The sequence below is a fragment of the Dermacentor variabilis genome, chromosome 6 (genome assembly GCF_050947875.1).
Source record: "Dermacentor variabilis isolate Ectoservices chromosome 6, ASM5094787v1, whole genome shotgun sequence".
In the NCBI taxonomy this organism is placed as follows: domain Eukaryota; kingdom Metazoa; phylum Arthropoda; class Arachnida; order Ixodida; family Ixodidae; genus Dermacentor; species Dermacentor variabilis.
Genome location: NC_134573.1, coordinates 196,060,971 through 196,082,529, shown reverse-complemented (window position 1 = coordinate 196,082,529; position 21,559 = coordinate 196,060,971). Strand labels below are relative to the sequence as shown.

At 43.2% G+C, this 21,559-nt stretch overlaps 2 protein-coding genes across 9 annotated transcripts in view; one reads left to right on the top strand and one right to left on the bottom strand.

Moving 5' to 3' along the window:
• Positions 1-13,357, top strand: part of LOC142586043 (uncharacterized) — a 95,147-nt gene extending 81,790 nt beyond the window's left edge. Inside the window, exons 5-6 of one of the 2 annotated variants that reach the window (XR_012829192.1) lie at positions 11,776-11,872; positions 13,221-13,357. Coding sequence is in view for 1 of the 2 variants with exons in the window: in XM_075697274.1 (XP_075553389.1) it covers positions 13,221-13,258 (38 nt within the window). In the remaining variant the exon portion in view is untranslated. The remainder of the gene's footprint in view (positions 1-11,775; positions 11,873-13,220) is intronic. The other variant, XM_075697274.1, reaches the window with a different exon arrangement.
• LOC142586040 (E3 ubiquitin-protein ligase SHPRH) overlaps positions 1-21,559 on the bottom strand; it is a 444,374-nt gene that overhangs the window by 180,478 nt on the left and 242,337 nt on the right. For all 7 annotated transcript variants that reach the window (XM_075697266.1, XM_075697267.1, XM_075697264.1 and 4 more), the window contains one exon: positions 13,254-13,511. In XM_075697266.1, coding sequence (XP_075553381.1) covers positions 13,254-13,511 — 258 coding nt within the window. The remainder of the gene's footprint in view (positions 1-13,253; positions 13,512-21,559) is intronic.

Here is a 21,559-nt window from a genome sequence, read left to right as displayed (position 1 = left end):
TTTTATGTTCACTGCAGGATGGAGGCCTTTCCCTGTGATCTCCAATTACCCCTGTCCTGTGCCAACGGATTCCAAATGGCGCCCGCGAATTTCCTAATTTCATTGCTCCACCTAATCTTCTGTCATCCTCGATTGTGTTTCCCTTCTCTTAGTACCCATTCTGTAACCGTAATGGTCCAATGGTTATCAAACCGGTGCATTACAAGACCTGCCCAGCTCCATTTTCTTTTTTCTTGATGTCAATTAGAATATTGCCTATACTCGTTTGCTCTCTGATCCAAACCACTCTCTTTCTGTCTCTTAATGCTATGCCAAGCAATCTTCATTCCATCGCTCTTTGTGCAGTCCTTAACTTGTTCTCAAGCTTCTTTGTCAGTCTCCAAGTCGCTGCCCCATATGTCAGCACTGATTGTACACCTTCCCTTTCAATGATAATGGTAAGCTTCCAGTCAGGAGCTGGCAATGTCTGCAGTATGCGATCCAACCCATATTATTCTTTTATGAATTTCCTTCTCATGATCAGGGTTCACTGTGATTAATCGACCTAGGTAAACCTACTCCTTCACAGACTCTAGAGGCTGGCTGGTGATCCTGAACTCTTGTTCCTTTGCCCAGCTATTCATCATTATCTTTGTCTTCTGCATATTAATTTTCAACCCCACTACTCCAATCATTTATTGTAACTTGTCTGCATTGTTGCTGAATAGAACAATGTCATCGGCAAAGCGAACGTTGCTGAGATATCCGCCGTCGATCATTACTCCTAGGCCTTCCCACTTTAATAGCTTGAATACTTCTTCCAAGTATGCAATGAATAGCATCGGAGAGATTGTGTCTGCCTGTCTGACCCCTTTCTTTATAGGTGTGTTCCTGCTTTTCTTGCATAGAATTAAAGTAGCTATAGAACCTCTGTAGATATTTTCCAAGTATTTACGTAAGTATTCTGTACTCCTTGATTACGTAATGCCGCTATGACTGTTGGTATCTCTACTGAATCAAATGCCTTTTCGTAATCTATGAAGACCACATCATCATCATCATCATCATCAGCCTGGTTACGCCCACTGCAGGGCAAAGGCCTCTCCCATACTTCTCCAACTATCCTGGTCATGTACTAATTGTGGCCATGTTGTCCCTGCAAACTTCTTAATCTCATCCGCCCACCTAACTTTCTGCCGCTGCCTGCTACGCTTCCCTTCCCTTGGAATCCAGTCTGTAAACCTTAATGACCATCGGTTATCTTCCCTCCTCATTACATGTCCTGCCCATGCCCCCCCATTTCCTTTTCTTGATTTCAACTAAGATGTCATTAACTTGTGTTTGTTCCCTCACCCAATCTGCTCTTTTCTTATCCCTTAGCGCTACACCCATCATTCTTCTTTCCATAGCTTGTTGCGTCATCCTCAATTTAAGTAGAACCCTTTTCGTAAGTCTCCAGGTTTCTGCCCCATATGTGAGTACTGGTAAGACACAGCCGTTATACACTTTTCTCTTGATGGATAATGGCAACCTGCTGTTCATGATCTGAGAATGCCTGCCAAATGCACCCCAGCCCATTCTTATTCTTCTGATTATTTCAGTCTCATGATCCAGATCCGCGGTCACTACCTGCTCTAAGTAGATGTATTCCCTTACCACTTCCAGTGTCTCGCTACCTATCGTAAACTGCTGTTCTCTTCCGAGACTGTTAAAAATTACTTTAGTTTTCTGCAGATTAATTTTTAGACCCACCTTTCTGCTTTGCCTCTCCAGGTCAGTGAGCATGCATTGCAGTTGGTCCCCTGAGTTACTAAGCAAGGCAATATCATCAGCGAATCGCAAGTTACTTAGGTATTCTCCATTAACTCTTATCCCCAATTCTTCCCAATGCAGGTCTCTGAATACCTCCTGTACACACACTGTGAATAGCATTGGAGAGATTGTGTCTCCCTGCCTAACACCTTTCTTTATTGGGATTTTGTTGCTTTCTTTATGGAGGACTACGGTGGCTGTGGAGCCGCTATAGATATCTTTCAGTATTTTTACATACGGCTCGTCTACACCCTGATTTCGTAATGCCTCCATGACTGCTGAAAGCCATATAGAGAGGCTTATTGTACTCTGTAGACTTCTCTATAACCTGATTAATGACGTGTATGTGATCCATTGTAGAGTATACTTTCCTGAAGCCAGCCGGTTTCCTTGGTTGACTAAAGTCCAGTGTTGCCCTTATTCTATTGGAGATTATTTTGGTAAATATTTTATATAATACTGGGAGTAAGCTAATGGGCCTATAATTTTTCAATTCTTTCATGTCTCTCTTTTTGTGGATTAGTATAATGTTTGCATTCTTCCAGTTTTCTGGGTCCTTGCAGTCAATAGACACTTCGTAGAGGGACCCACCAGTTTTCCAAGCATTATGTCTCCTCCATCTTTGATTAGGTCGACTGTTATTCCAGCTTCTCCTGCCGCTCTTCCTTGTTTCATGTCTTGCAAGGCCTTTCTGACGTCATCGCTAGTTATAGGAGGAGTTTCTGTATCCTGTTCATTACTGTTTCTAATTGAGGTGTCCTGACTCCTCTGGGTACTGTACAGGTCGGTATAGAATTCTTCCGCTGCTTTTACTATATCTTAGAGACTGCTGATGATATTACCCTGCTTATCTTTCAGTGCATACATCTTGGTTTGTCCTATGCCAATGTTTCTTTTTCACTGATTTCAGGCTGCATCCATTTTTTACGGCTTCTTCAGTCTTTCTCTCATTATAGTTTCGAATATCACTTATTTTCATCTTGTTGATCAGTTTTGACAGTTCCGCAAATTCTGTCTTATCTCTTGAGTTGCACACTTTCATTCTTTGTTGTTTCTTTAGTAGGTCCTTTGCTACTTGGGAGAGCTTGCCTACTGGTTGCCTTGGTGCTTTGCCTCCCACTTCTATTGCTGCCTCTGAAGCCAGCCTAATTACGTTTTTATTCATTACCTCTTTCTCATCTTTATCTCTAAGGCTGCATATTTGTTTGCAAGTACCAGCCTGAATTTGTCTGCTTTTACCCTTACTGCCTCTAGCTTGACCAGTTTCTTCTTGACCAATTTTACTCTTTCTCTCTTCAAATTAAAGTGAATCCTAGCCCTCACTAACCTGTGATCACTGCATTTTACCCTACCTATCACTTCTACATCCTGCATTATGCTGAATGCTAGGATCAGCAGAAAGTACGAAATCAATTTCATTTCTTGTTTCACAATGAGGGCTTTTCCAGGTCCACTTTATGTTGCTACGCTTCCTGAAAAAGGTGTTCATTATTTGAAGTTTATTCCTTTCTGCGACTTCTACCAGCATCTCTCCTCTAGTGCTCCTAGAATCAACGTCGTAGTTGCCAATTGCTTGTTCATCAGCCTGCTTTTGCCCCACTTTTGCACTGAAGTCACCTATTACTACAATATATTGAGTTTGAACTTTTCTCATTGCTAATTCAACATCTTCATAAAACCGATCTACTTCCTCATCAATGTGACTGGATGTTGGAGCGTAGGCTTGCACTACCTATAATCTATACCTCTTATTAAGTTTTATTACGACTACAGCTACCCTCTCATTAATGCTGTAGAATTTGTCAGTGTTGCCCAATATGTTCTTATGGATTAGGAATCCTACCCCATATTGCTGCTTATCTAGGAGACCTCTATAGCAGACGACATGTCCGTTATTCAGCAATGTATAGGCCTCATCAGTTCTTCTAATCTCACTAAGGTCTATGATGTCCCAAACAATGTCTGATAGTTCCTCAAAGAGTCCTACTAAGCTTGAGAGGGTTCGGGTGCTAAACGTTGCAAGCGTCAGTTTCCATTGGCGGCCTGACCGGACCCAGAGATTCTTAGCACCCTCTGCTGCGTTACAGGTCTGACCACCGCCTTGTTCAGGTGCTCTGCAGTAGCTGGGGATTGAGGGCCATTGGGTAATTGAGTGAGCCATTTGGGAGGGGGTGGTCAAATACTGCACCAGGGAGATCAATTCCTGTTCTGGTGAGGGAGTGTCTTGTTGAAGCTTAGTGGGCTTTCCTAATTTGGTTGTACCTGGATTAGTATAGCCCCACTCGCTCTCTGCATCTTTTGCCGGTGACAGGCGTCACTCCAAGCCTGCAGATGTTGTTCATTGGAGGAAGTGAATTTCAAACTCACCATGGTAAAAAAAAAAAAAAAAATTATGGCGGGATTTGAACTTCCAACTATGGCAACCGAGCTGTAAGGTCGCTCTAATTGTTCGTGTTCTTAAGTGTCACGAATCGGCCACGTGCTGTGTGCATAGAGAGGGGGTGCACTCCTCCCCCCCCCCCCCCCCCCGTGTCAGCGGGGCAACCGTTTTTGTGTTATGTGGGGTCACGGACCGCGCGGTGTAGGGTGACGCGTCGCGGCAGGCGCCAGGAGGGCAAGTGCTGATTCCGGGAAGTCGGTATTGTGCGCACGGTGTTGGCAGTCCGCCGACGGTCACACGAGTCCACACAGACCAGCCTTGAAAGGGACCGCTGTACAAGGTATTGTGGGTCTGGCTCCCGAGTGCCTGACTAATTGGAAGCGCCACCGAGGTTAAGAAGGGCTTAGCAACTCTGACCCCGTGCAGCATGCAGTGAGCATGAACCTAATCTTCTACGCGTCCGGAACACAATCGCCAGCCTTGTTGTTGGGTGCGACTGCCTGTGTGGTGTCGAAGGCCAGCTTACAGTGCACGCTGTAGGAATGCGGTGCACACGTAAAGAGTGCATTCGGACGACGGCGTCTTGGAAACACGCACTCGGAGAACTTTGTCTTGTAGACAATAAGTTTGAAGGACAAGGAGGGCCATCAGTCTCCCACGCGGACAAACTTTGAGTACGGCCGCACTACGTGGTATCGATGCCCCTGCTTCCGAGACAGTTGCGGCCCAGAGACGCCCTTGGGATTTGAGGCGGCCTAGCGATAACTTGTTTAGGCCTGGCGTGTTTTGCTGAGCCCGTCACTAACTACGAAGAAATGAGAGGGCATCGGAGTTTTAGGGAAGAAGGAAAAGAGCTTTGTTTTCCAATATGTTTATTTTGAAGAGTAAGCCCATCCCTGTGGGTTGTGGCTTAACAAACGGTTGACTCTGATTGGCAACTGAACCTGTGGGACGGGCCAACGGCCCTATCGCCTTTTTTTTTCTTTGTGTAATTGGGCTATAAAAATCGGGACGACATGCTGTCCCTCAGACTTGGCTGAAATCAGGATTGCTGATAGATCAGTGAGCCTCCGTACTATGTACGTTAAAACGAGTCTGGGCTCTAACAGTCATTGAGACAGTCGAAGAGTGAGACTTTGTTTCTCAATTGTTCAAGTTTGTAATGTATTTGTTTTACCTGCCATGTATATAGAAAAGTTTACCTATAAATATTTCTTGTACATCTGATCTCATCGCTTCCTGCCTGCGTTTGATCAACAACTGCCAATCATCGTCCGAGAAGCTTCAAGTTCCGTCGGTGAAGCGAGGACAGAGAATGAACGAAACTTTACTTGAGCATTCGACATAGCTCAGCCAGATAATCCCACAGGTGGCGAGGCTACCTTATCGCCAACAAGTACAGCCCCAAGGGCCCTACATGCCTAAAAACTTCTTTGATTTATCCATGATAGAAGTGTTTTCCTCTCAATATAGAACGATTTCTAAACGGTTCTGGCCTCATAGTTCTGTAATCGCATGTGCGCGGATGGCCATGAACTCGGCTAGGGAAAAACTATTATTCAGTAGTGTTTCCATTCTCCAAAACTATATTTAAATAAAATAAAACTTTCTCTAGGAAAGGAATTTCTGTGCTTGAATAATTTAAAGCTACTTCAAGAAGGATCTCATGCCTTAAAACTTTTACCACTGCAATGTTAATGCACTATGAAATATGCTGTCAGCACATTTCATTGCAAAGTAAAAGCTACACAGTACAACCGTTACAGCTCCCACACAGCACTGTCTACAGTGGAACCTCAATTATACGACTTTCTCGGGACCACACAAGAACATTGTATAACCCAGGCATTGTATAATCTGACCAACAAGAATTATGTATATAATACACGATTTCGTATGACAGAGTTGCAAGGAGCTTCAATTTAAATTATATAATAATGCTCTGCAGGGACAGCGTGTGTGAACATGTGTATCCGATATGATATGCATGCCGTCCGGTAGATAATTGGTTCGATCTTTGCACATGCTTTCACACTTTCAGAGTTACACTTTTTGTGAGACTCAGTGCTGGACGAATCAAAGTATGCAGCCAACAGCGCTCTTGGCATTGCAAAGGTAGCGAGTTTGGCACAGTGCCAAAAACACTGTCAGCCGTGTACATGGAGGTGTCTGGTGACAGGAGCAGGCACTTAAAACTTAGAGAGAGAAAGTGCAAAGGAGACGGCAACGAAGACAACAGCAGGTGGCAGTTGAGCAACACTAAGAGGGGGAAGGAAAAGGAATTATGGGAGGGCGATGGATGTGAGGGAAGGGAAGTGAATAGCTCGAACAGACAGATGAAGGAGCGAGCGACAGTATACCCCTCCTTTCTGCCAATTACTGCAACTTGGTTATCCGAGAGCAAGTCTCCCATCAAAACGATGCTCATTGTCTTCTTTGACGCTCGAGGAATCGTCCATTTTGAGTTTGTACTGCAGGGAGAAACTGTCAACTCAGCCTTTTACCTGGAGGTGCTCAAGAGATTGAAATGCTGAGTCGCGCGCACGAGGGCTGACACCAAAGACATGGTGAAGCTCCAGCATGACAATGCCTGGAGCCAAACGTCCTTCATCGTTAACAACTTCCTGGCCTGGAGCAACACGCCAGTGGTCCCCCATCCCCCTTACACTTGGCTATTGACTTGGCTATTGGCAACTTTTCTTTGTTTCCCTGACTGAAGCGAGCACTGAAAGGAAAGCATTGGGAGACAGTGGAAAACATCCAAAAGCATGTTACAGCGTTCCTGGGAGACACTCCCGTCGAGGACTTTCAGGGTGCCTTCCAGGCGTGGCAGACACGTCTCCACAAGCGGTAGTGATGATGCAGGGAGGGAGTATTTTGAAGAGCTTTAACCATTTGTGCAGGTTCGGTCAAAAAATCTATTTTTCCCAGAAAATGCATAGTACTTTTATAATGAACCCTGTAAATACCGTAATCAGAAATTGTGGGCTACAGTTATCGCTTTAAAATCTTCCTAGGGCGGCCCAAAAATAGACATTTTTGACGACAGATGACATGTATTCAATGCTCAATTGCTGCTAGAAGCAAGTGAAAATTGCTGCTGATTGAGGACGTTATCAAAGTCTATCAACAGTGCTGAAGTGGAAGGAGCCTCCTCAGAATCTTTCACAATCGAGGACATATCTGGGTTCCCTGGTGTTGAAATTTTTCTTGCTTCTTCTAAAGCCAGGTTTTTAATCTATTTTGGCATGGAAACATCCTAGTGGTACTCAATACTTTAGAACGACGGCCTAAAAACATTTCTAAGCTTGCTACTTGGTCAAATTTGCAGTTTGGAAACCACGTTCTTAGACACTTAGCCAGATTAGTAGCAGACAGAGGTTTCCACAAGGCAGCTCGTGTTGTTCAGATACATGAAGAGGCAGCACAACGTGCGTGCTTGAGCTGGTAGTCTCGGGTGACCAGCAGAGACCCTGTGACAGTGCCCCTTCTCACTTTTGATATGCTTCATTGCATGACCAATATGCTTCACCACAATACATTCTGTATGCATCACTGCATAATACGCCTGTGCCGCAGCGCAGCTGGCTTAAAGAACCAATACAAGCAATTTTTAGAGGTTCGAATATATTGAATAGTAACAGTGTCTTTAGAATCGAATACAAATACAGCTAAACCTCGGTATAACAGTAAAATCAGTAAAATCAGCAAATTACCCTTGTTATATCAAATTTTCTTAAATTTAAATTAGATCTTTCATGCAAATAAGTACAGTCGCCGATGCAGTTTTCCTACACGGAAGTGGCTGCAAAATGTTCCGAATTATCGGGTAATTGGAAAAATGCAAATCTGAATGAGTAAAAAATGATTTTGTTCAATTTGAGAGCCGGCATCGAATGATGCGGTTTCATGCCATGTCGATGATATGTTCCCATGAAAAACGTAGGCAGCGGAAAGCGAATGCTTCTTCTGCCTCTCGCTTCGACGCAAATCCTAAACTCAAGATTACGCAACCTCCAGTGCTAAACGTGCCAGAGGACAGCCTACGATGCCACGCCAGTCTTTGCACACGCAGCAGATCACCTCTAAAACAGGGCACACAGGCTGCCAATGTGCTCAACCTACACAGCCACGGCCACGCATCAAACTACACCCCCATTTCCTTCCCCCACCCTCGCGTGAGCTCGATTGCATTACTGCGAGTTTGCAGCCCTTCCCCTCTCTCACCTTGCTTGTGCGGGAAGACTGCGCTCATAAAGCCAACGTCCTTTTACAGCTCACCCTCGTAAGCTTTCACTCGAATCTAAAGCATAAAGCGCGTGGAGCGCGATAGGATCTTGCCACAGTTGGACATTGGCGGTCGATTTCAGTTGGGTGCGATTTGAAAGGTGCGTTCACAAGCAGCCACATGTAATTCAACCATCCGACTATCTGCATCTGGGCAAGCTTCCATTTATGCAAAATAGAAGTGAGGCGTGCAGACAGGACACAAGAGTAGAGAAGCTTTCTGTCGTTCTAAGCTTCCATTTATGTCTCAGCATTCCTTTGTGGTGGCCATGAAATTTTATTCTATTGAAATCGTGTATAAACACACTTCATTATATTGAGGTTTAAAACATGTGTCCTAAGCACGATAAGTTATAAAAAGTTAAATGCTTTATTACATAGAAAATTTTTTTAATACTGAAGTTTGTTATATAGAGGCATACTATATACGAAAATATTTGCACGCCACCAAATGCCAATGCAATGCAGTTGTGAAATAGAGGTGCAGCACCTGAATCACCAGCCATGTGGCTGTTGGTTCTAACCCAACTAATGCTGAGTATCTTTTTCTTTTTTATTTATGCTAATGAAGTGTTTGAACATGATGTTACACAGATTGTACAATTCCTAACTTATAAGCAGGGCAGTAATATATGTTACTCTGTTTGGCATGACTTACGCTTGTGTTTACCTTCTTTTATTTATATTTTAGTGCCTGCCAGCATAATAAGTGTCCATTTTTCTCCCCTCCAGATAAATATATGACCTACCACTGCTCCCATTTTTAGAAGTTTGCTCTCCATTATGTAACACCCTGCAAAGTACCTTTCAGAGAGTCTAAATGACAACTTCCTAGCTGTGGCCACAGTTTCTGTGAAGCAGGACAACTCTGTGGCCACCATGCAGGGAAAACGGTTTTCAGCACACACTTGAGATCGAGAAAGGAGGGAGAGCTGGGAGAAAAAAAAAAGTGAAAACAAACAAAAGGAAACCACGAGATGTGATGACAATCTTACGTCAAAATATCACCGCAGCTCGGTTGACGCATATTAGAGGCCTTTATTAGAGGCTTCGTCAACAGTCGGCATCATTCAACATCATTTTGCGAATAATAGAGCCCGCAGTGTTGGCTATGAGTGTTCTATCCGAGTTTATCACTGCTACAGTTGCTCCTTTTCATGTGTGTGTGTGTGTGTGCCTGAACAGTGCATACAAATGTTCGCAGTGTGCAGACAGACGTTTTCCTTCGTGCAATGCTGCTGCTGGTGCAAAGCCTGCTCATGCTACCGAGTCAAGTGAATATCTCGTTAGGACATTCTTATCAGCGTGTTTAATCATGTTACTGAAGTGATAGCGTTTATTCAGAGTTCCCTCTTTTAAACCGGTGATGCACCAAGTCTACTTTCCTGCAGTGCTTCTTGATTTTCCCGTTTTTGCGCCTACATGCATGATGACACAATCGTAATACAATACGATCGTCATATATGTGACGATTCACAGTTGAGTAACAATGAGAACCTGTTGCTTCTAATTATTCTATTATTTTAGTATTTTCGTGCTAGGATTGGCTGGTTATGCAGAACAACATTGAAACTACTTCAGCTGAGATTTCTAGATGAACGGAATTTTTCTTGTTATTTGTTGTTATTTTTCTTGTTTTTCGTATTGACCACGAACTCAAGTATACCACCCTTCGCACAGACTAAAATATATTTACTCACCTTTAGTCTTGTCAATGACTGAGTGGAACGCCCTTCCGCCATTCATAGTCAACATTAAGGAATTATCTTCTTTCTAATCGGCTTTTATTTATTTATTTATTTATTTATTTATTTTATTCATTCATTCATTCATTCATTCATTTATTTATTTATTTATTTATACAAGTACCTGCAGCACCACAAGGGCATTATTGCAGGGGGCTTTACTAAACTACCTTAATGAGCAAGCCTGCCATCCCAGTTGATCTTTTCTAAACTACCATGCTATCCTGCTTGAGCACCCTACTACCTTTGATCGCTGTCATGTATTTGTTGCGTTATTCTAAATATTGTTGTAGTTCGATCTTCTGTTATTGCATTATATAATCATTACGCCATGCTACTACTAGATGCACTGTATCTTCTTAATGCTGAAAACAGTTATGTTTTTTATTTTGTGTTTTAATCTTCATGCTTATAACCCCCCATTTGAAGCTTCTTGTTGTTGTTATTCCCCCCCCCCCCCCCCAATGTAATGCCCTATTCTGGGCCCTTAGGGTAAATACATGAAATGAAATGAAATGCAGCAGCTAAGAACTGCAGACCACCTAATTATATTAGTGCTCATTGCAAAAGCCAAATGTTATTGCTCTGCTTGCTTTATGCAAACTTTGAGATACTCGGCACTTACCCTGAAGTCTGGCCAGGAAGATTTCTACAATTTTTATGTGCATTCTGGCTGTAAACATATTTATTTTCTTAATTGGACTTTTACTTTCTTTTTGGCAAAGGTATAGTTGCATCCCAGTCACCATCAGTGCTTGTCTGCACATTGGAAAGACAAGAGAACAGCCTGCTTCTGTCACAACATAAGTACAATTTTGTTTGACATGTTTAATCATCATTTAATCGTTGCAGCCATTACACAAACACAGTCTAAAGAGCATTGCATAGTTCGGCTTTCTAAAGTGCATAATTCGATTTTATACACTGGAGGAACTTTGTTGCTTTATTAACATGATTTGCCATGCGAATAAGAATGTGCTAACAAGGTGTTCACTAGACTCAGAAGCATGAGAAGTCTTTGCACCAGAAGCATCACTGCATAAAGTTAGCTTTGCCACAGTACAGTATGTTATGCAATGAAGCATATTAAATATATATATATATATATATATATATATATATATATATATATATATATGTGCAATAGACTCAATTGTAGACGCAACCAAGCCAGCCAAACCATTTGCTTCAGCTGATACGATAGTGACCAGAAAAGCTCCCAGTCAACACGCTTGGCGTTCCAGCCAACCATGTGCGGCGTCAAATCTGCAGAGCATGAGTGCCCAGACTTTGATGCAAAGTGGCTTCTCAAGAGGCGAATTGATCTCAAGGTTGATAATTCAGTTATACACAAGCGAGTTTGTGAGGGAATAATCCAAGTTCTGTGGTCTCCATGTGACATTCAATATGACATCAACTGAAGTATATGGGTGCCGGCACGACATGATTAGTTTATGCCAGCACGGCACGGCACGGCACAACAATTAGCTAACCTGGCTTCATAGCAATCAAAAGTGTGCCGTGTGATACCCATATCAGACTCCCGCCCTTAATTGTACTCATCTTTTTCAGCCTCGATATACGTGCCGACTCATTGGACAGGTTAACTGCTGCAAGTTCTCAATCAATTGACACTCTCGAATGAATTGAGAGTGCCCTCACTCTCCAGGTATCCTATCCACTGCCCATTTTCTTTCCTTGCATTTTTCTTTTTTAATATTTCCATGCGATCTCATCTTTCTCACAATGTTCATCTGCTGGGACAAACGGTGCTCCTTGCGCAAGACTAGCCATGTTGTTGATGTGGTTTCAAATTACTGTTGTAATTCATCAGTATAACTTGTGTACCTAATATGTGGAGGAGTGCGCATAAAAGGATAAGATGAACGCCCAAAAACTGGACCGCCAAAGGGGACTTGACCTTTGCCGAGAGCACAACTGTGTAGAATGTGCTAAAGTCGGGCGGAAACTTTCCAGGCCTGTCTCTTACCTGGTTAATCTTTCCCGAACGCTTCCTTCCAAGCGTCTAATGCGATCGCTTTGCCGGCAGGTAAACCATGTCTCCTCACAACTGAGATGTCAATCAGTCTCATATTCATGCAGCCCTTCACTCGACCCAGGCCATGACAATTACACTGACTTCCCGTATGACGAGTCATTGCTCCTACAGTCAAAGGCTATTCTGTGTTGATTTTATACTCCTGGCCACTGGTATGTTAGTATAAAGTTATACAAAGTTAAGTGCACATGCCTCTTAAGCTTCCTTGAGAGACCTCTGCACACTGTTAATTGGCTAGAATAGCAGCTTGGGCTTGTTGGTTTTCCATCCTGCTGTTAACAGCGCAAAATGTAGACAAGAGACGAGACAAGAAGACACCACAAGATCTGTTTTTTTTTTTTGTCTTCTTGTCTCGTCTCTTGTCTACATTTTGCGCTGTTAACAGCAGGCTATTAATTGGGAAGCTTGCAACAACATTGCCATAGACTTTGTGTGCTAATTCCATGACATACAATGAGCTTTTGCTGACGGAATAAGTAAGACGTCAGAACAGTTCACGATGTATTCCATGAATTAAAGGCACAAAAGCAATATATGTGCCGTTGTAAACTCATTTTTCCATTATAAGCTTAAATAAATATCCTCGTTTTGAAGCTATAGAGATGGATGCACTGCAACGAACTCGCTCCGGGCAGACCTTTCCTGCTCTTTACTTTGCAATAGCACTGACGAAGTTATTGAGGTGCAATCATGGTGCCATGTAAGCACAGCACTGATATAACCCGCTGCATCTACAGTAACGGCTGCCCTTGCCACCTGTTTTGCCTCTCCATGCTAAGGGCAATCCATTTTGTGCGTTCCTTTATTTTAAAGTCTTATTTTAAACCACCCACGCCTTCAGACGTCATGTGGGTGTTGAATCATGTGACTTCCAGTTAGCTATTGGCATTTGTTTTTCTTCTCCCTTCTGCTTCTCTCAACATCAAGTGTGTGCCGAAAACTGTCTCCCACCATGCAGGGTCACAGTGGCCAGACAAGATGAGGCACACACCTTGAGGGAAAACCTGGACTGTGGGGCCGATGGCGGAGTGGTCTGGACATAGAAGACATCCCCATGAGCGCAGCTGCTTCTGCAGACGGCACACAACAGGCTGCCACTGCGCATGGAGGATGGAGTGCTGCACACCATCTTGATGCAGTCCAGGCAGAAGTTGTGGCCACACTGCATCACACTCCAACGGGTGCCCAGTGGATTCCGGCAAATGGGGCACGGCTCAGGGTTGCACTCACCCACCCTGTGGCTGCCAGCCTGTGGCAGCAAGGAGACAAGCACAGGTGCAAGTTTTGAAAGCCGTCAGTGCATGGGATACAGAATTTCAAGCTCAAGCTAATCTGAAATTAGGAAAAAAACCATGATCTTGGCTCAAACCAGACCTAAACTGGAACATTACATTACTTTCACACCAAAACAAAACTGAAAAGAAAAATATTACATTCTTTAATTTGAATTGACTACTTCTCTACAGCTTTTCCTCAAGCATTGTACACACTTGGGAAACAACTGTCGCCATGTTTCCAGCCCTTCTCCTTTCTTTGTCACCCTGCTGATTGATGTTCAGGTGTCATGCACATGTTAGAGCAATCAGCAGGCTTTCCTCGTCTCTGTCAACAAATCTCACTCACTCAACTGTGCTGTTGATATCAACGCAATTGTTTGAGTCAATGAACATTAGTACATACATAGCATGAATATGCACAGTGAACAAATTGCAAAGAAAAATATTTGTGGATCCCATGCGCCCTGGGAAATGGTTTAAGTGAGGCTCTCATTGCTGTTTACGAAGATTGCAGTTCTTGTTTAGTGACTATTTGCAACTACAGAGGACACAACCACATTTGACACATTTTCACAGGGAAATGCCTCACATAACATAAACTTGCAGTGCTTGAACATGATGATGATGGAATGAAGAGAAAGTAATGACGACAATGGTGTGACAGCAGCACAACAACTGTATGATGATGATGAAATGACAAAGACATAATGACAACAGTACGATGCCGGCTGCACAATGATCATAGAATGACCACAATGGCATGATGACAATGTTATGATGATGACAACATGGTGACTGTAGACGACAGAATGACAACTGCTTGATAATAATGGAATGACAGTGGCACGATTATGATGGCATGACAACAAACGAATGATGACAGCGGCCTGATGGCTAACAACACAGTAACGATAGAGTGAAGACAGCGGAATGACGACGAAGAAATGAAGGCGATAAAAGGAAGACAATAGTGTGAAATGAGTGTGTTGGCATTGAAGCTCACGTTTGTGCTGACGTACAACGTCTGTCAGCCTGGGCCACCTCTGTTTGCACTCCAGTTAAACTTCGCTAATGAAGTCAGTAAAATCAGCCATTTTTTTCACTATATGAAAATGTTGCCAGTGAAATTCGACCTTTCGTGCAAGGTACAGACAGTCACCGCCAGCCTATTTTTAAATATTTTTATTAACTTTTATTTATTAATTATTTTTTTAAAGGTGCCATAAAATATGCTTGTATGATCAGACACACACAAAAAAAAGAAGAATTTCAGCAACAAAAAAAAATTTCATTGAACTTCAGAGCTGGCAACCACTTGTACGGTTTGATGCTACATCGATGAAGTTGTCTTCAAAGAAGCCGTATGGCACAAGGAGAACAAATAAAATATGCAGCTCCAACGCATTGTGGTGACCGGTGTAAGCGAAGCTTTCACATTCCCTGTGGCTGGCCAACATAACCTTTGGTACCACCCAAAGTACCTTGACACCAAATGTTGCGTTCATTGAACCAAACCGCTCTCCACAGAAACTGATCAACGTAGCATCAAAGCCTGTCTGACACCCCAAAAAATCTTCACTTTAAGATTGCAATTAAGTGAGGCAACAACCTAAACTACAGCTACTTTGTTCATGGCCACAACATCTTGTTTAGCAACATTGCGCACACATCATGTCCAAAAAATTGAGCAGGATCTGGTACGACATCAGAAATTTGGGTCACCGTTATGCATTCATTCAACAGAAGTCTTATAAGTGGGTTTTATCACACAACACCCACATGGTTCTGTGCACGAGTAAGTGCAAGCACCTCGGAAAGATTGGTCGGCTACTCACATCCAAAACTTGTTGGAGGAGCATTGCAGTCATCAAAAATACTTCAATTTACGGTAGAAGCATCTGTTAGTTTCAATTTTTCAATTGTTTTTGCTGGGAATTTGTCCTTTTCTTCAGCAAGTCAAGGATGTGCAGTTGTAAGTGTCTCTTCTTAGTTCTTATTTGATTTTGTGCCTCAAGCCTTTTCTAGCCTTCCTTAAGTAGAGAATAGCTTCTTTTGACTTCAAGATCAATCATGAGCTCTGGGTATCCCAAAACAAGCAGCAGCCTCCTTTTTCTCACTTGCCAATCCAGATTGCTTACAGAATACTAGTGTCATCCTTAACCCCTTACCTGCCACGAAATATTCAGCAAAAAAGTTTAGCAGTGCGAAAAAAATTGGCAATAGTTATTGTGTATATTTTCTTGTCAAAATTACAAGAAACTGAACACATACACATATGCAATAATTGCCAAAAACTTACAACGAGTTAACTTATCATTGGCACCAGATGGCACTCGTTGTCATGGCAAATTGTCTTGTCATTGGCAGTTAAGGGATATGATGTGTCAAGCACGAGAGTGCCACGATTGGAGTGGGTCAGCCATGCGAAGATGATAGCGAGACACTGCAGTTGCACGTGTGCATGAAAGAAATAACTAGAAGATGACGACAACAAAGGTGGCAAGGGGCATGAATTCAAAACCTCCAGCGTTTAGCTAATGAGTGGCCTGCCCAGGAGTGCCAAAGGCGAAAAGAAAAGAAGAATTCGGCCCAATGGTGAAGAACAAGTCACCATACCGTGGAGGAAGGAGTTCACCAGTACTGCAGGCACAGGAATGAAGTCGTCGCGTGTCAGGCCCGTGCTTCGTGCCTCCGACTGGACCAGGGCGACCTGCCAGAGGCATGGTCACTGCATTCTCCTGATCGCACGCAGGAAGGTGATGATCAACGTGGGAGAAATGAAGCCCATGCACCAGGAGCAGAGATGAAGCCATTGGACTTGGTGTCTGGTGCCGAGACCTCTACCATGCCAAGACCGTGTCTAACCGTGCCCATGTTCCCAAAGTCACAACCAAACTACGTGCTGCATCATTGGATCCCTGGTGTTCGCCTGGGGGCGCACAGGAATTTACTTTGACAGTTTGTAGCTTTGCCACTCCTGCTCAACTCAAGCACCTCCTCCATCGCTGCCTCCAGTTCACCTCGCAACTGCAGTGCAGACCATGAAACTGTAGACCCTTTCTGACTTTTTTCTTTGTAGACTTCTTTTGGTGTGTTTGATTAGTTTGTGGCATTTCGTTTTCTGTGCTGTATTTTGTTAAATGAATGGCTTGTTGTAGGGTAATAAATGACTTCATCGCTTCATGGACTGAGGCTGTGCCTTAGTAGTGATCAATTCTTTGAAAGAACTTCATCACAAGCGGCTAATGCAAACTGCATTTAGTACTACAATTGAACCAACTTATAACAATATTCAAGTGCCAAGAGAATCCCATTGTTACAACCAATAATTGTTATAATTGGGTTGCACAAAAAAGAAAAAAAGCAGAGAGGACCAATAACTACAGTCGAATCCACTTATAGCATTACCTGTTTTAAGGCGGGACATGTGGGAGACAAAAATGTTACTAAAAAATCAATGTTTCATTGCTATTATATTTCTAATCTACATATCAAGTCACACCTGCTGAAAAAAAACAAGAAAAAGAAAATTAGTTTAAAATGATGCATCGCTGAGGAAGAAAACACTGTTTTTATCATAAGAAATGTTCAGTTTTGCCCATGAAAGTGCTGAAAATGACTCGTTTGGACGTTCACCATTCCAATATCGCTTACCAGAGCCACGCCATATTGGTTTCATTTAAAAGAGCATCTTTTCTGGCTTGCTTTCCTGCCATGAACGCTTGCTGTCCTACCTAATTTGCTTGACTCAGGGGAATAAAATGCTTTTTTCACATGACGACTGCTTTTTCCCACATTTTTTAGATAACTCCTTTTGGCCATCAGCAATTTTCCGAGAGGTGTAGTTACTCTCCTAATCATCCAATTTTAATAACATTATTTTTATCTAATAACTAGGTAGTAAGTCTATAGGCAACCCCAGAATCTGTTACTTGTGCTGGCAAGACTGTCAAAATAAACAAACATGGCTACGACATCCAGGTTCATGGTGGCTCTTTCACTTGGTGCTACGCTCATACATTTCTCATTTGTGGTGTTGAGTCTAGGTGTTTCGTCGAAGCCGAAAGGGTCATTGCTGCCGATTACCTTATTTTGATCGGTCTCAAGGTTATTAGCAATGAAACCACGGAAATCATTGCACTGTGCATGCCAACGTCTGGCCTGCCCAGTGAGCCACATCAGACTTCTTTTGGAAGATGAAAAGCCTTTCAAGCGTGCCTGAGGTTTAAAAATGGGAGGTGTTTGTGCATAGCGGGACTTCAAGATGTGCAAGCACTTGTTTGCGACATTGATCCACTGGTACAGGTAGGATATTCAATGGTTTTCGACCTTCATAGGTAACTCCGCACTGCCACTCATGTCGTAGTATATCACATAAAGCATCTCACAATATATAGGCGGTAACGTCTGTCTTAGTTTTAGAAGCTAAATACAGATATGCTGCACTGAGTCAAAAAACTGTAACATTACGTGGCCATTGTGTTCTGGGATAAAAGCAAATGAGAGTTCTGTTAATGAGTCGGGGCCAAAACTTTTTTTTTTTTAAGGTTAGCTGATATGTGTGATGATTTCAGTCTTATGATCCGGATCCGCGGTCACTACCTGCCCTAAGTAGATGTATTCCCTTACCACTTCCAGTGCCTCGCTACCTATCATAAACTGCTGTTTTCTTCCAAGACTGTTAAACATGACTTTAGTTTTATGCAGATTAATTTTTGGACCCACCCTTCTGCTTTGCCTCTCCAGGTCAGTGAGCATGCATTGCAATTGATCCCCTGAGTTACTAAGCAAGGCAATATCATCAGCGAATCGCAGTAATAAGGTCATCTGCGTCTGATGACTGGTGCTTCTTCATGCTTGCAGCAAGCAATGCAGTGCTGTGTTCGCTTGGGCTTGCGAACACAGCAGACACCCACCACCTGTAGAAATTCTTGAACCCTAGTCAAACGCGAGAAGTGAATGACAACCTATCGGACCAGGTAGAGTTTCTTCCAACAGGTTTTCAAAATTTAGCGTAGGTTTTCTTTCTGACAGACACTTGTATTTATGTAAATGCATGACTCAGAAATGAAATTAATCTGTTTTAGAATTTAGGTGTCTGCACAGTGGAAAGCAAACTAGTGGTGCTGTGCGCAGGTCGAACGCTGCAAAGCTGGAACGAGTGCTGTTTGCTGTTGCTCCTAAATTTCTTGTGAGCTAATAAACTGACAACTCACCGTGTTCAATGAGAAAACAATACTTTCTGCTTGCATCGCTAAGCTAAAGCTTGCTATAAAAACGATATGAAGCCTCATGCCATAACGTACGTCATGATCTACTACAGACCTTCCAAGGCAGTTAGCATTTGACGTAATATTTCTGCGGAAACCCGCAAGGTGGAGGGAAGTGATTAATAAAGGGAAAATGAGACATCCACCTAATCGTAGAAACTGCTACAAAGGAAACCCATATGGGTTCCTCGAGAGAAAAGCCTCGCAGTTAAAGAAAAATTCGTCCTGGTACTCCTGGTACCAGGACGAATACGTCCTGGTATTCATCCTGGTAATTCGTCCGTACTTGAACCCGGGACCACCACCTTTCCAGGGCAGCTGCTCTACCATCTGAGCTAACCAGGCAGCTAGCAGATGGCAAGGCAAAGTCGTCCTGCCATCTAGATCGAAGCAGTTCTAGATCGGCCAACTGTAGCTTGACCGAGAATGAGTCAAGTCGTTTGAACCATTTTAGACGTAAAGGACAGCTAACGTTTGTATTTTTTCTAGTTTTTCTGCATTTCTCCAAGTAGGAGGGACTCAAACAGCACTGCCATATTCCAAAGATGGTCTAATAAGTGTTTTATAAGTCATCAACCTTAGTGAAGGAGAAGAGCCATCTAAATTATGGTTTAAGGGGGGACCTTGAAAACCAAAACATTGCTTAAGATATGATTTTTGAAAAACCATATTTTCGATTGTATATCTCGTAAACTACCTAATCTGTAATTATCAGCACCTAATTCGACTGCAAAGTACTAAAAAAACAACATTTTTGAGGCCACTGTGGCTTCCAAATCTTGCAGAAACGCCAAAATAAAACTGAAATTTGCGTACGTGCCATTCCCGGCACACATGGCCGGTTGCCGCCATCTTGATGTTGTTTTGTACATGAATTCTTCCTCTCTCGTTTGCAACCTTGCAAAATGGTGTCAGTAGCATGATCAAGGTGTGGTCGGCATTTCCCCGCATTGAAATGTGACACGCTGATTGGCCAGAACAGTGCATTCAAGTCCCACGGGCTAAAGCGCAGCTACCATTGGCCTAATTCTTTTCGGGCTCTAGAGCATATGTTGTCTGTATGGGCCCGTTCAGTTAAGATTGGACATTAATGTTAGACCTAAATATTTGCATCTCTGTATGTCTTCAATAGGGTTGTTATTTATGTGGCAGACAAAACAAAGTTTGTTGATCTTATTGGTAATACACATTGGCTCACTTCTTGTGTAGTTAATTATCATTTCTCATTTATCCCAGCAATCAGGCGGGTTATTCAAAGTGTTATATAGAGCAATTTGGTCACCGACAGCATTGACAGGTGTAAAAATGATGCAATTATCAATGAATAATTAAAAAATACAGACAATTCCACCACATCTACACTGTACATATTAAATAGGTGTGGTCCTAAAACAGACCCCTGCAGAACACCAGAGCATACATCTAAAAACCGCAAACAGTATCCGTCGACATCAACATACTCTTTGCGGTTGGACAGTTAAGTGGTAACCCAATTTGTTATTTGACGTGGCAAACCGGCTCCTTTCATTTTTGTTATTAACTTTGAGTGTACTATACTGTCAAATGCTTTGGAAAAATGGAATACAGTAAAACGCAGCCACATCGAACTCGCAAAAAACACATATCGGTTCGTTATAGAGCGTAATTCGACATAAGCCTGCTAAAGAATTGGATGTCATAAAAGCCCATACCCTTTATAAAATCACTTTATTGATAAAACTAGCTAAGTTTAACATGAAACAGTCCTGTATTTTCTTCTGCTTGGGTAATTTCACTGCCCATGATGCCCGCACTTCTCCACATTCTCTAAGGAGTCGGAGCAGCTGAGGCTGCAACCTTCCACGTTTGTGCAGAAGCACCGGACTAGTGCGAGTGCACCAATCACCTCGGAGGATGGAAGCAAAGGACCGTCGTTGCTTTCCTCATTGTGCCCACTTTCACTTGTGCTTGGAATGATGTGAGCAGTCTTCGTTTTCGGGCTCTCCCATGGTCGCGACACCATCATCTGCACTCACAAACCCGTCGACCGTTGATTCGTCAACGGCTTCCGGAAATTCTGACAGCTCGCTCCAAACTTCGGCAACACTAGCAATGGCTTCGCCGCACTCATCAGAATGTACAGTCATCACCAGGCACGTGGAAGCCAGCACGTCTGAAGATTTGGATGAACCACTTGTACATGGCCGTGCGTACGCGTCGGGCACTACAAACACAGGGTCGTGTTTTTTTTTTTTTATGTGAACCTTCATTCAATAAAACATGAATTACATTCAAAACACTGTTTGAACATAATCGCTTTAGCCCTAATCTTCCCTTATTCTTCAAGATCGTGCTGAGAGTGCCCCTCGGAATCTTGCACGCTGCGGTGCATCTGACTTCTCACCGCGTTCGACCCGCTTTACGATTTCGAGCTTCACGGCGAAAGGCAAATTCTGCCGCTTCATCACGGCAGCATTGCGGGAGAAGGCCCACAAGGCACAACCACAATGAACTCAAAAAGCAGAGAGAGAACTCACACTTGCGCCATCTTGCACGGCAAGGGCACAAGAGTCTCTGATTAGCTGTCTGAGCAACCGCTGCGGGTAGGCCAGGATCATTTTTTGCAGGGGGATGTCGACGGCTCGCTCGACGCAGCGCGGTCGCGGTAGGAAGAGCGGTTTGATGAAGCCGTGCCACCGGCCTCCCCTGCCACTGCGAGGGAAAGCTAACTTCTGGGGGCACTTTTCCGCCACTTGACGTTCTATATATAG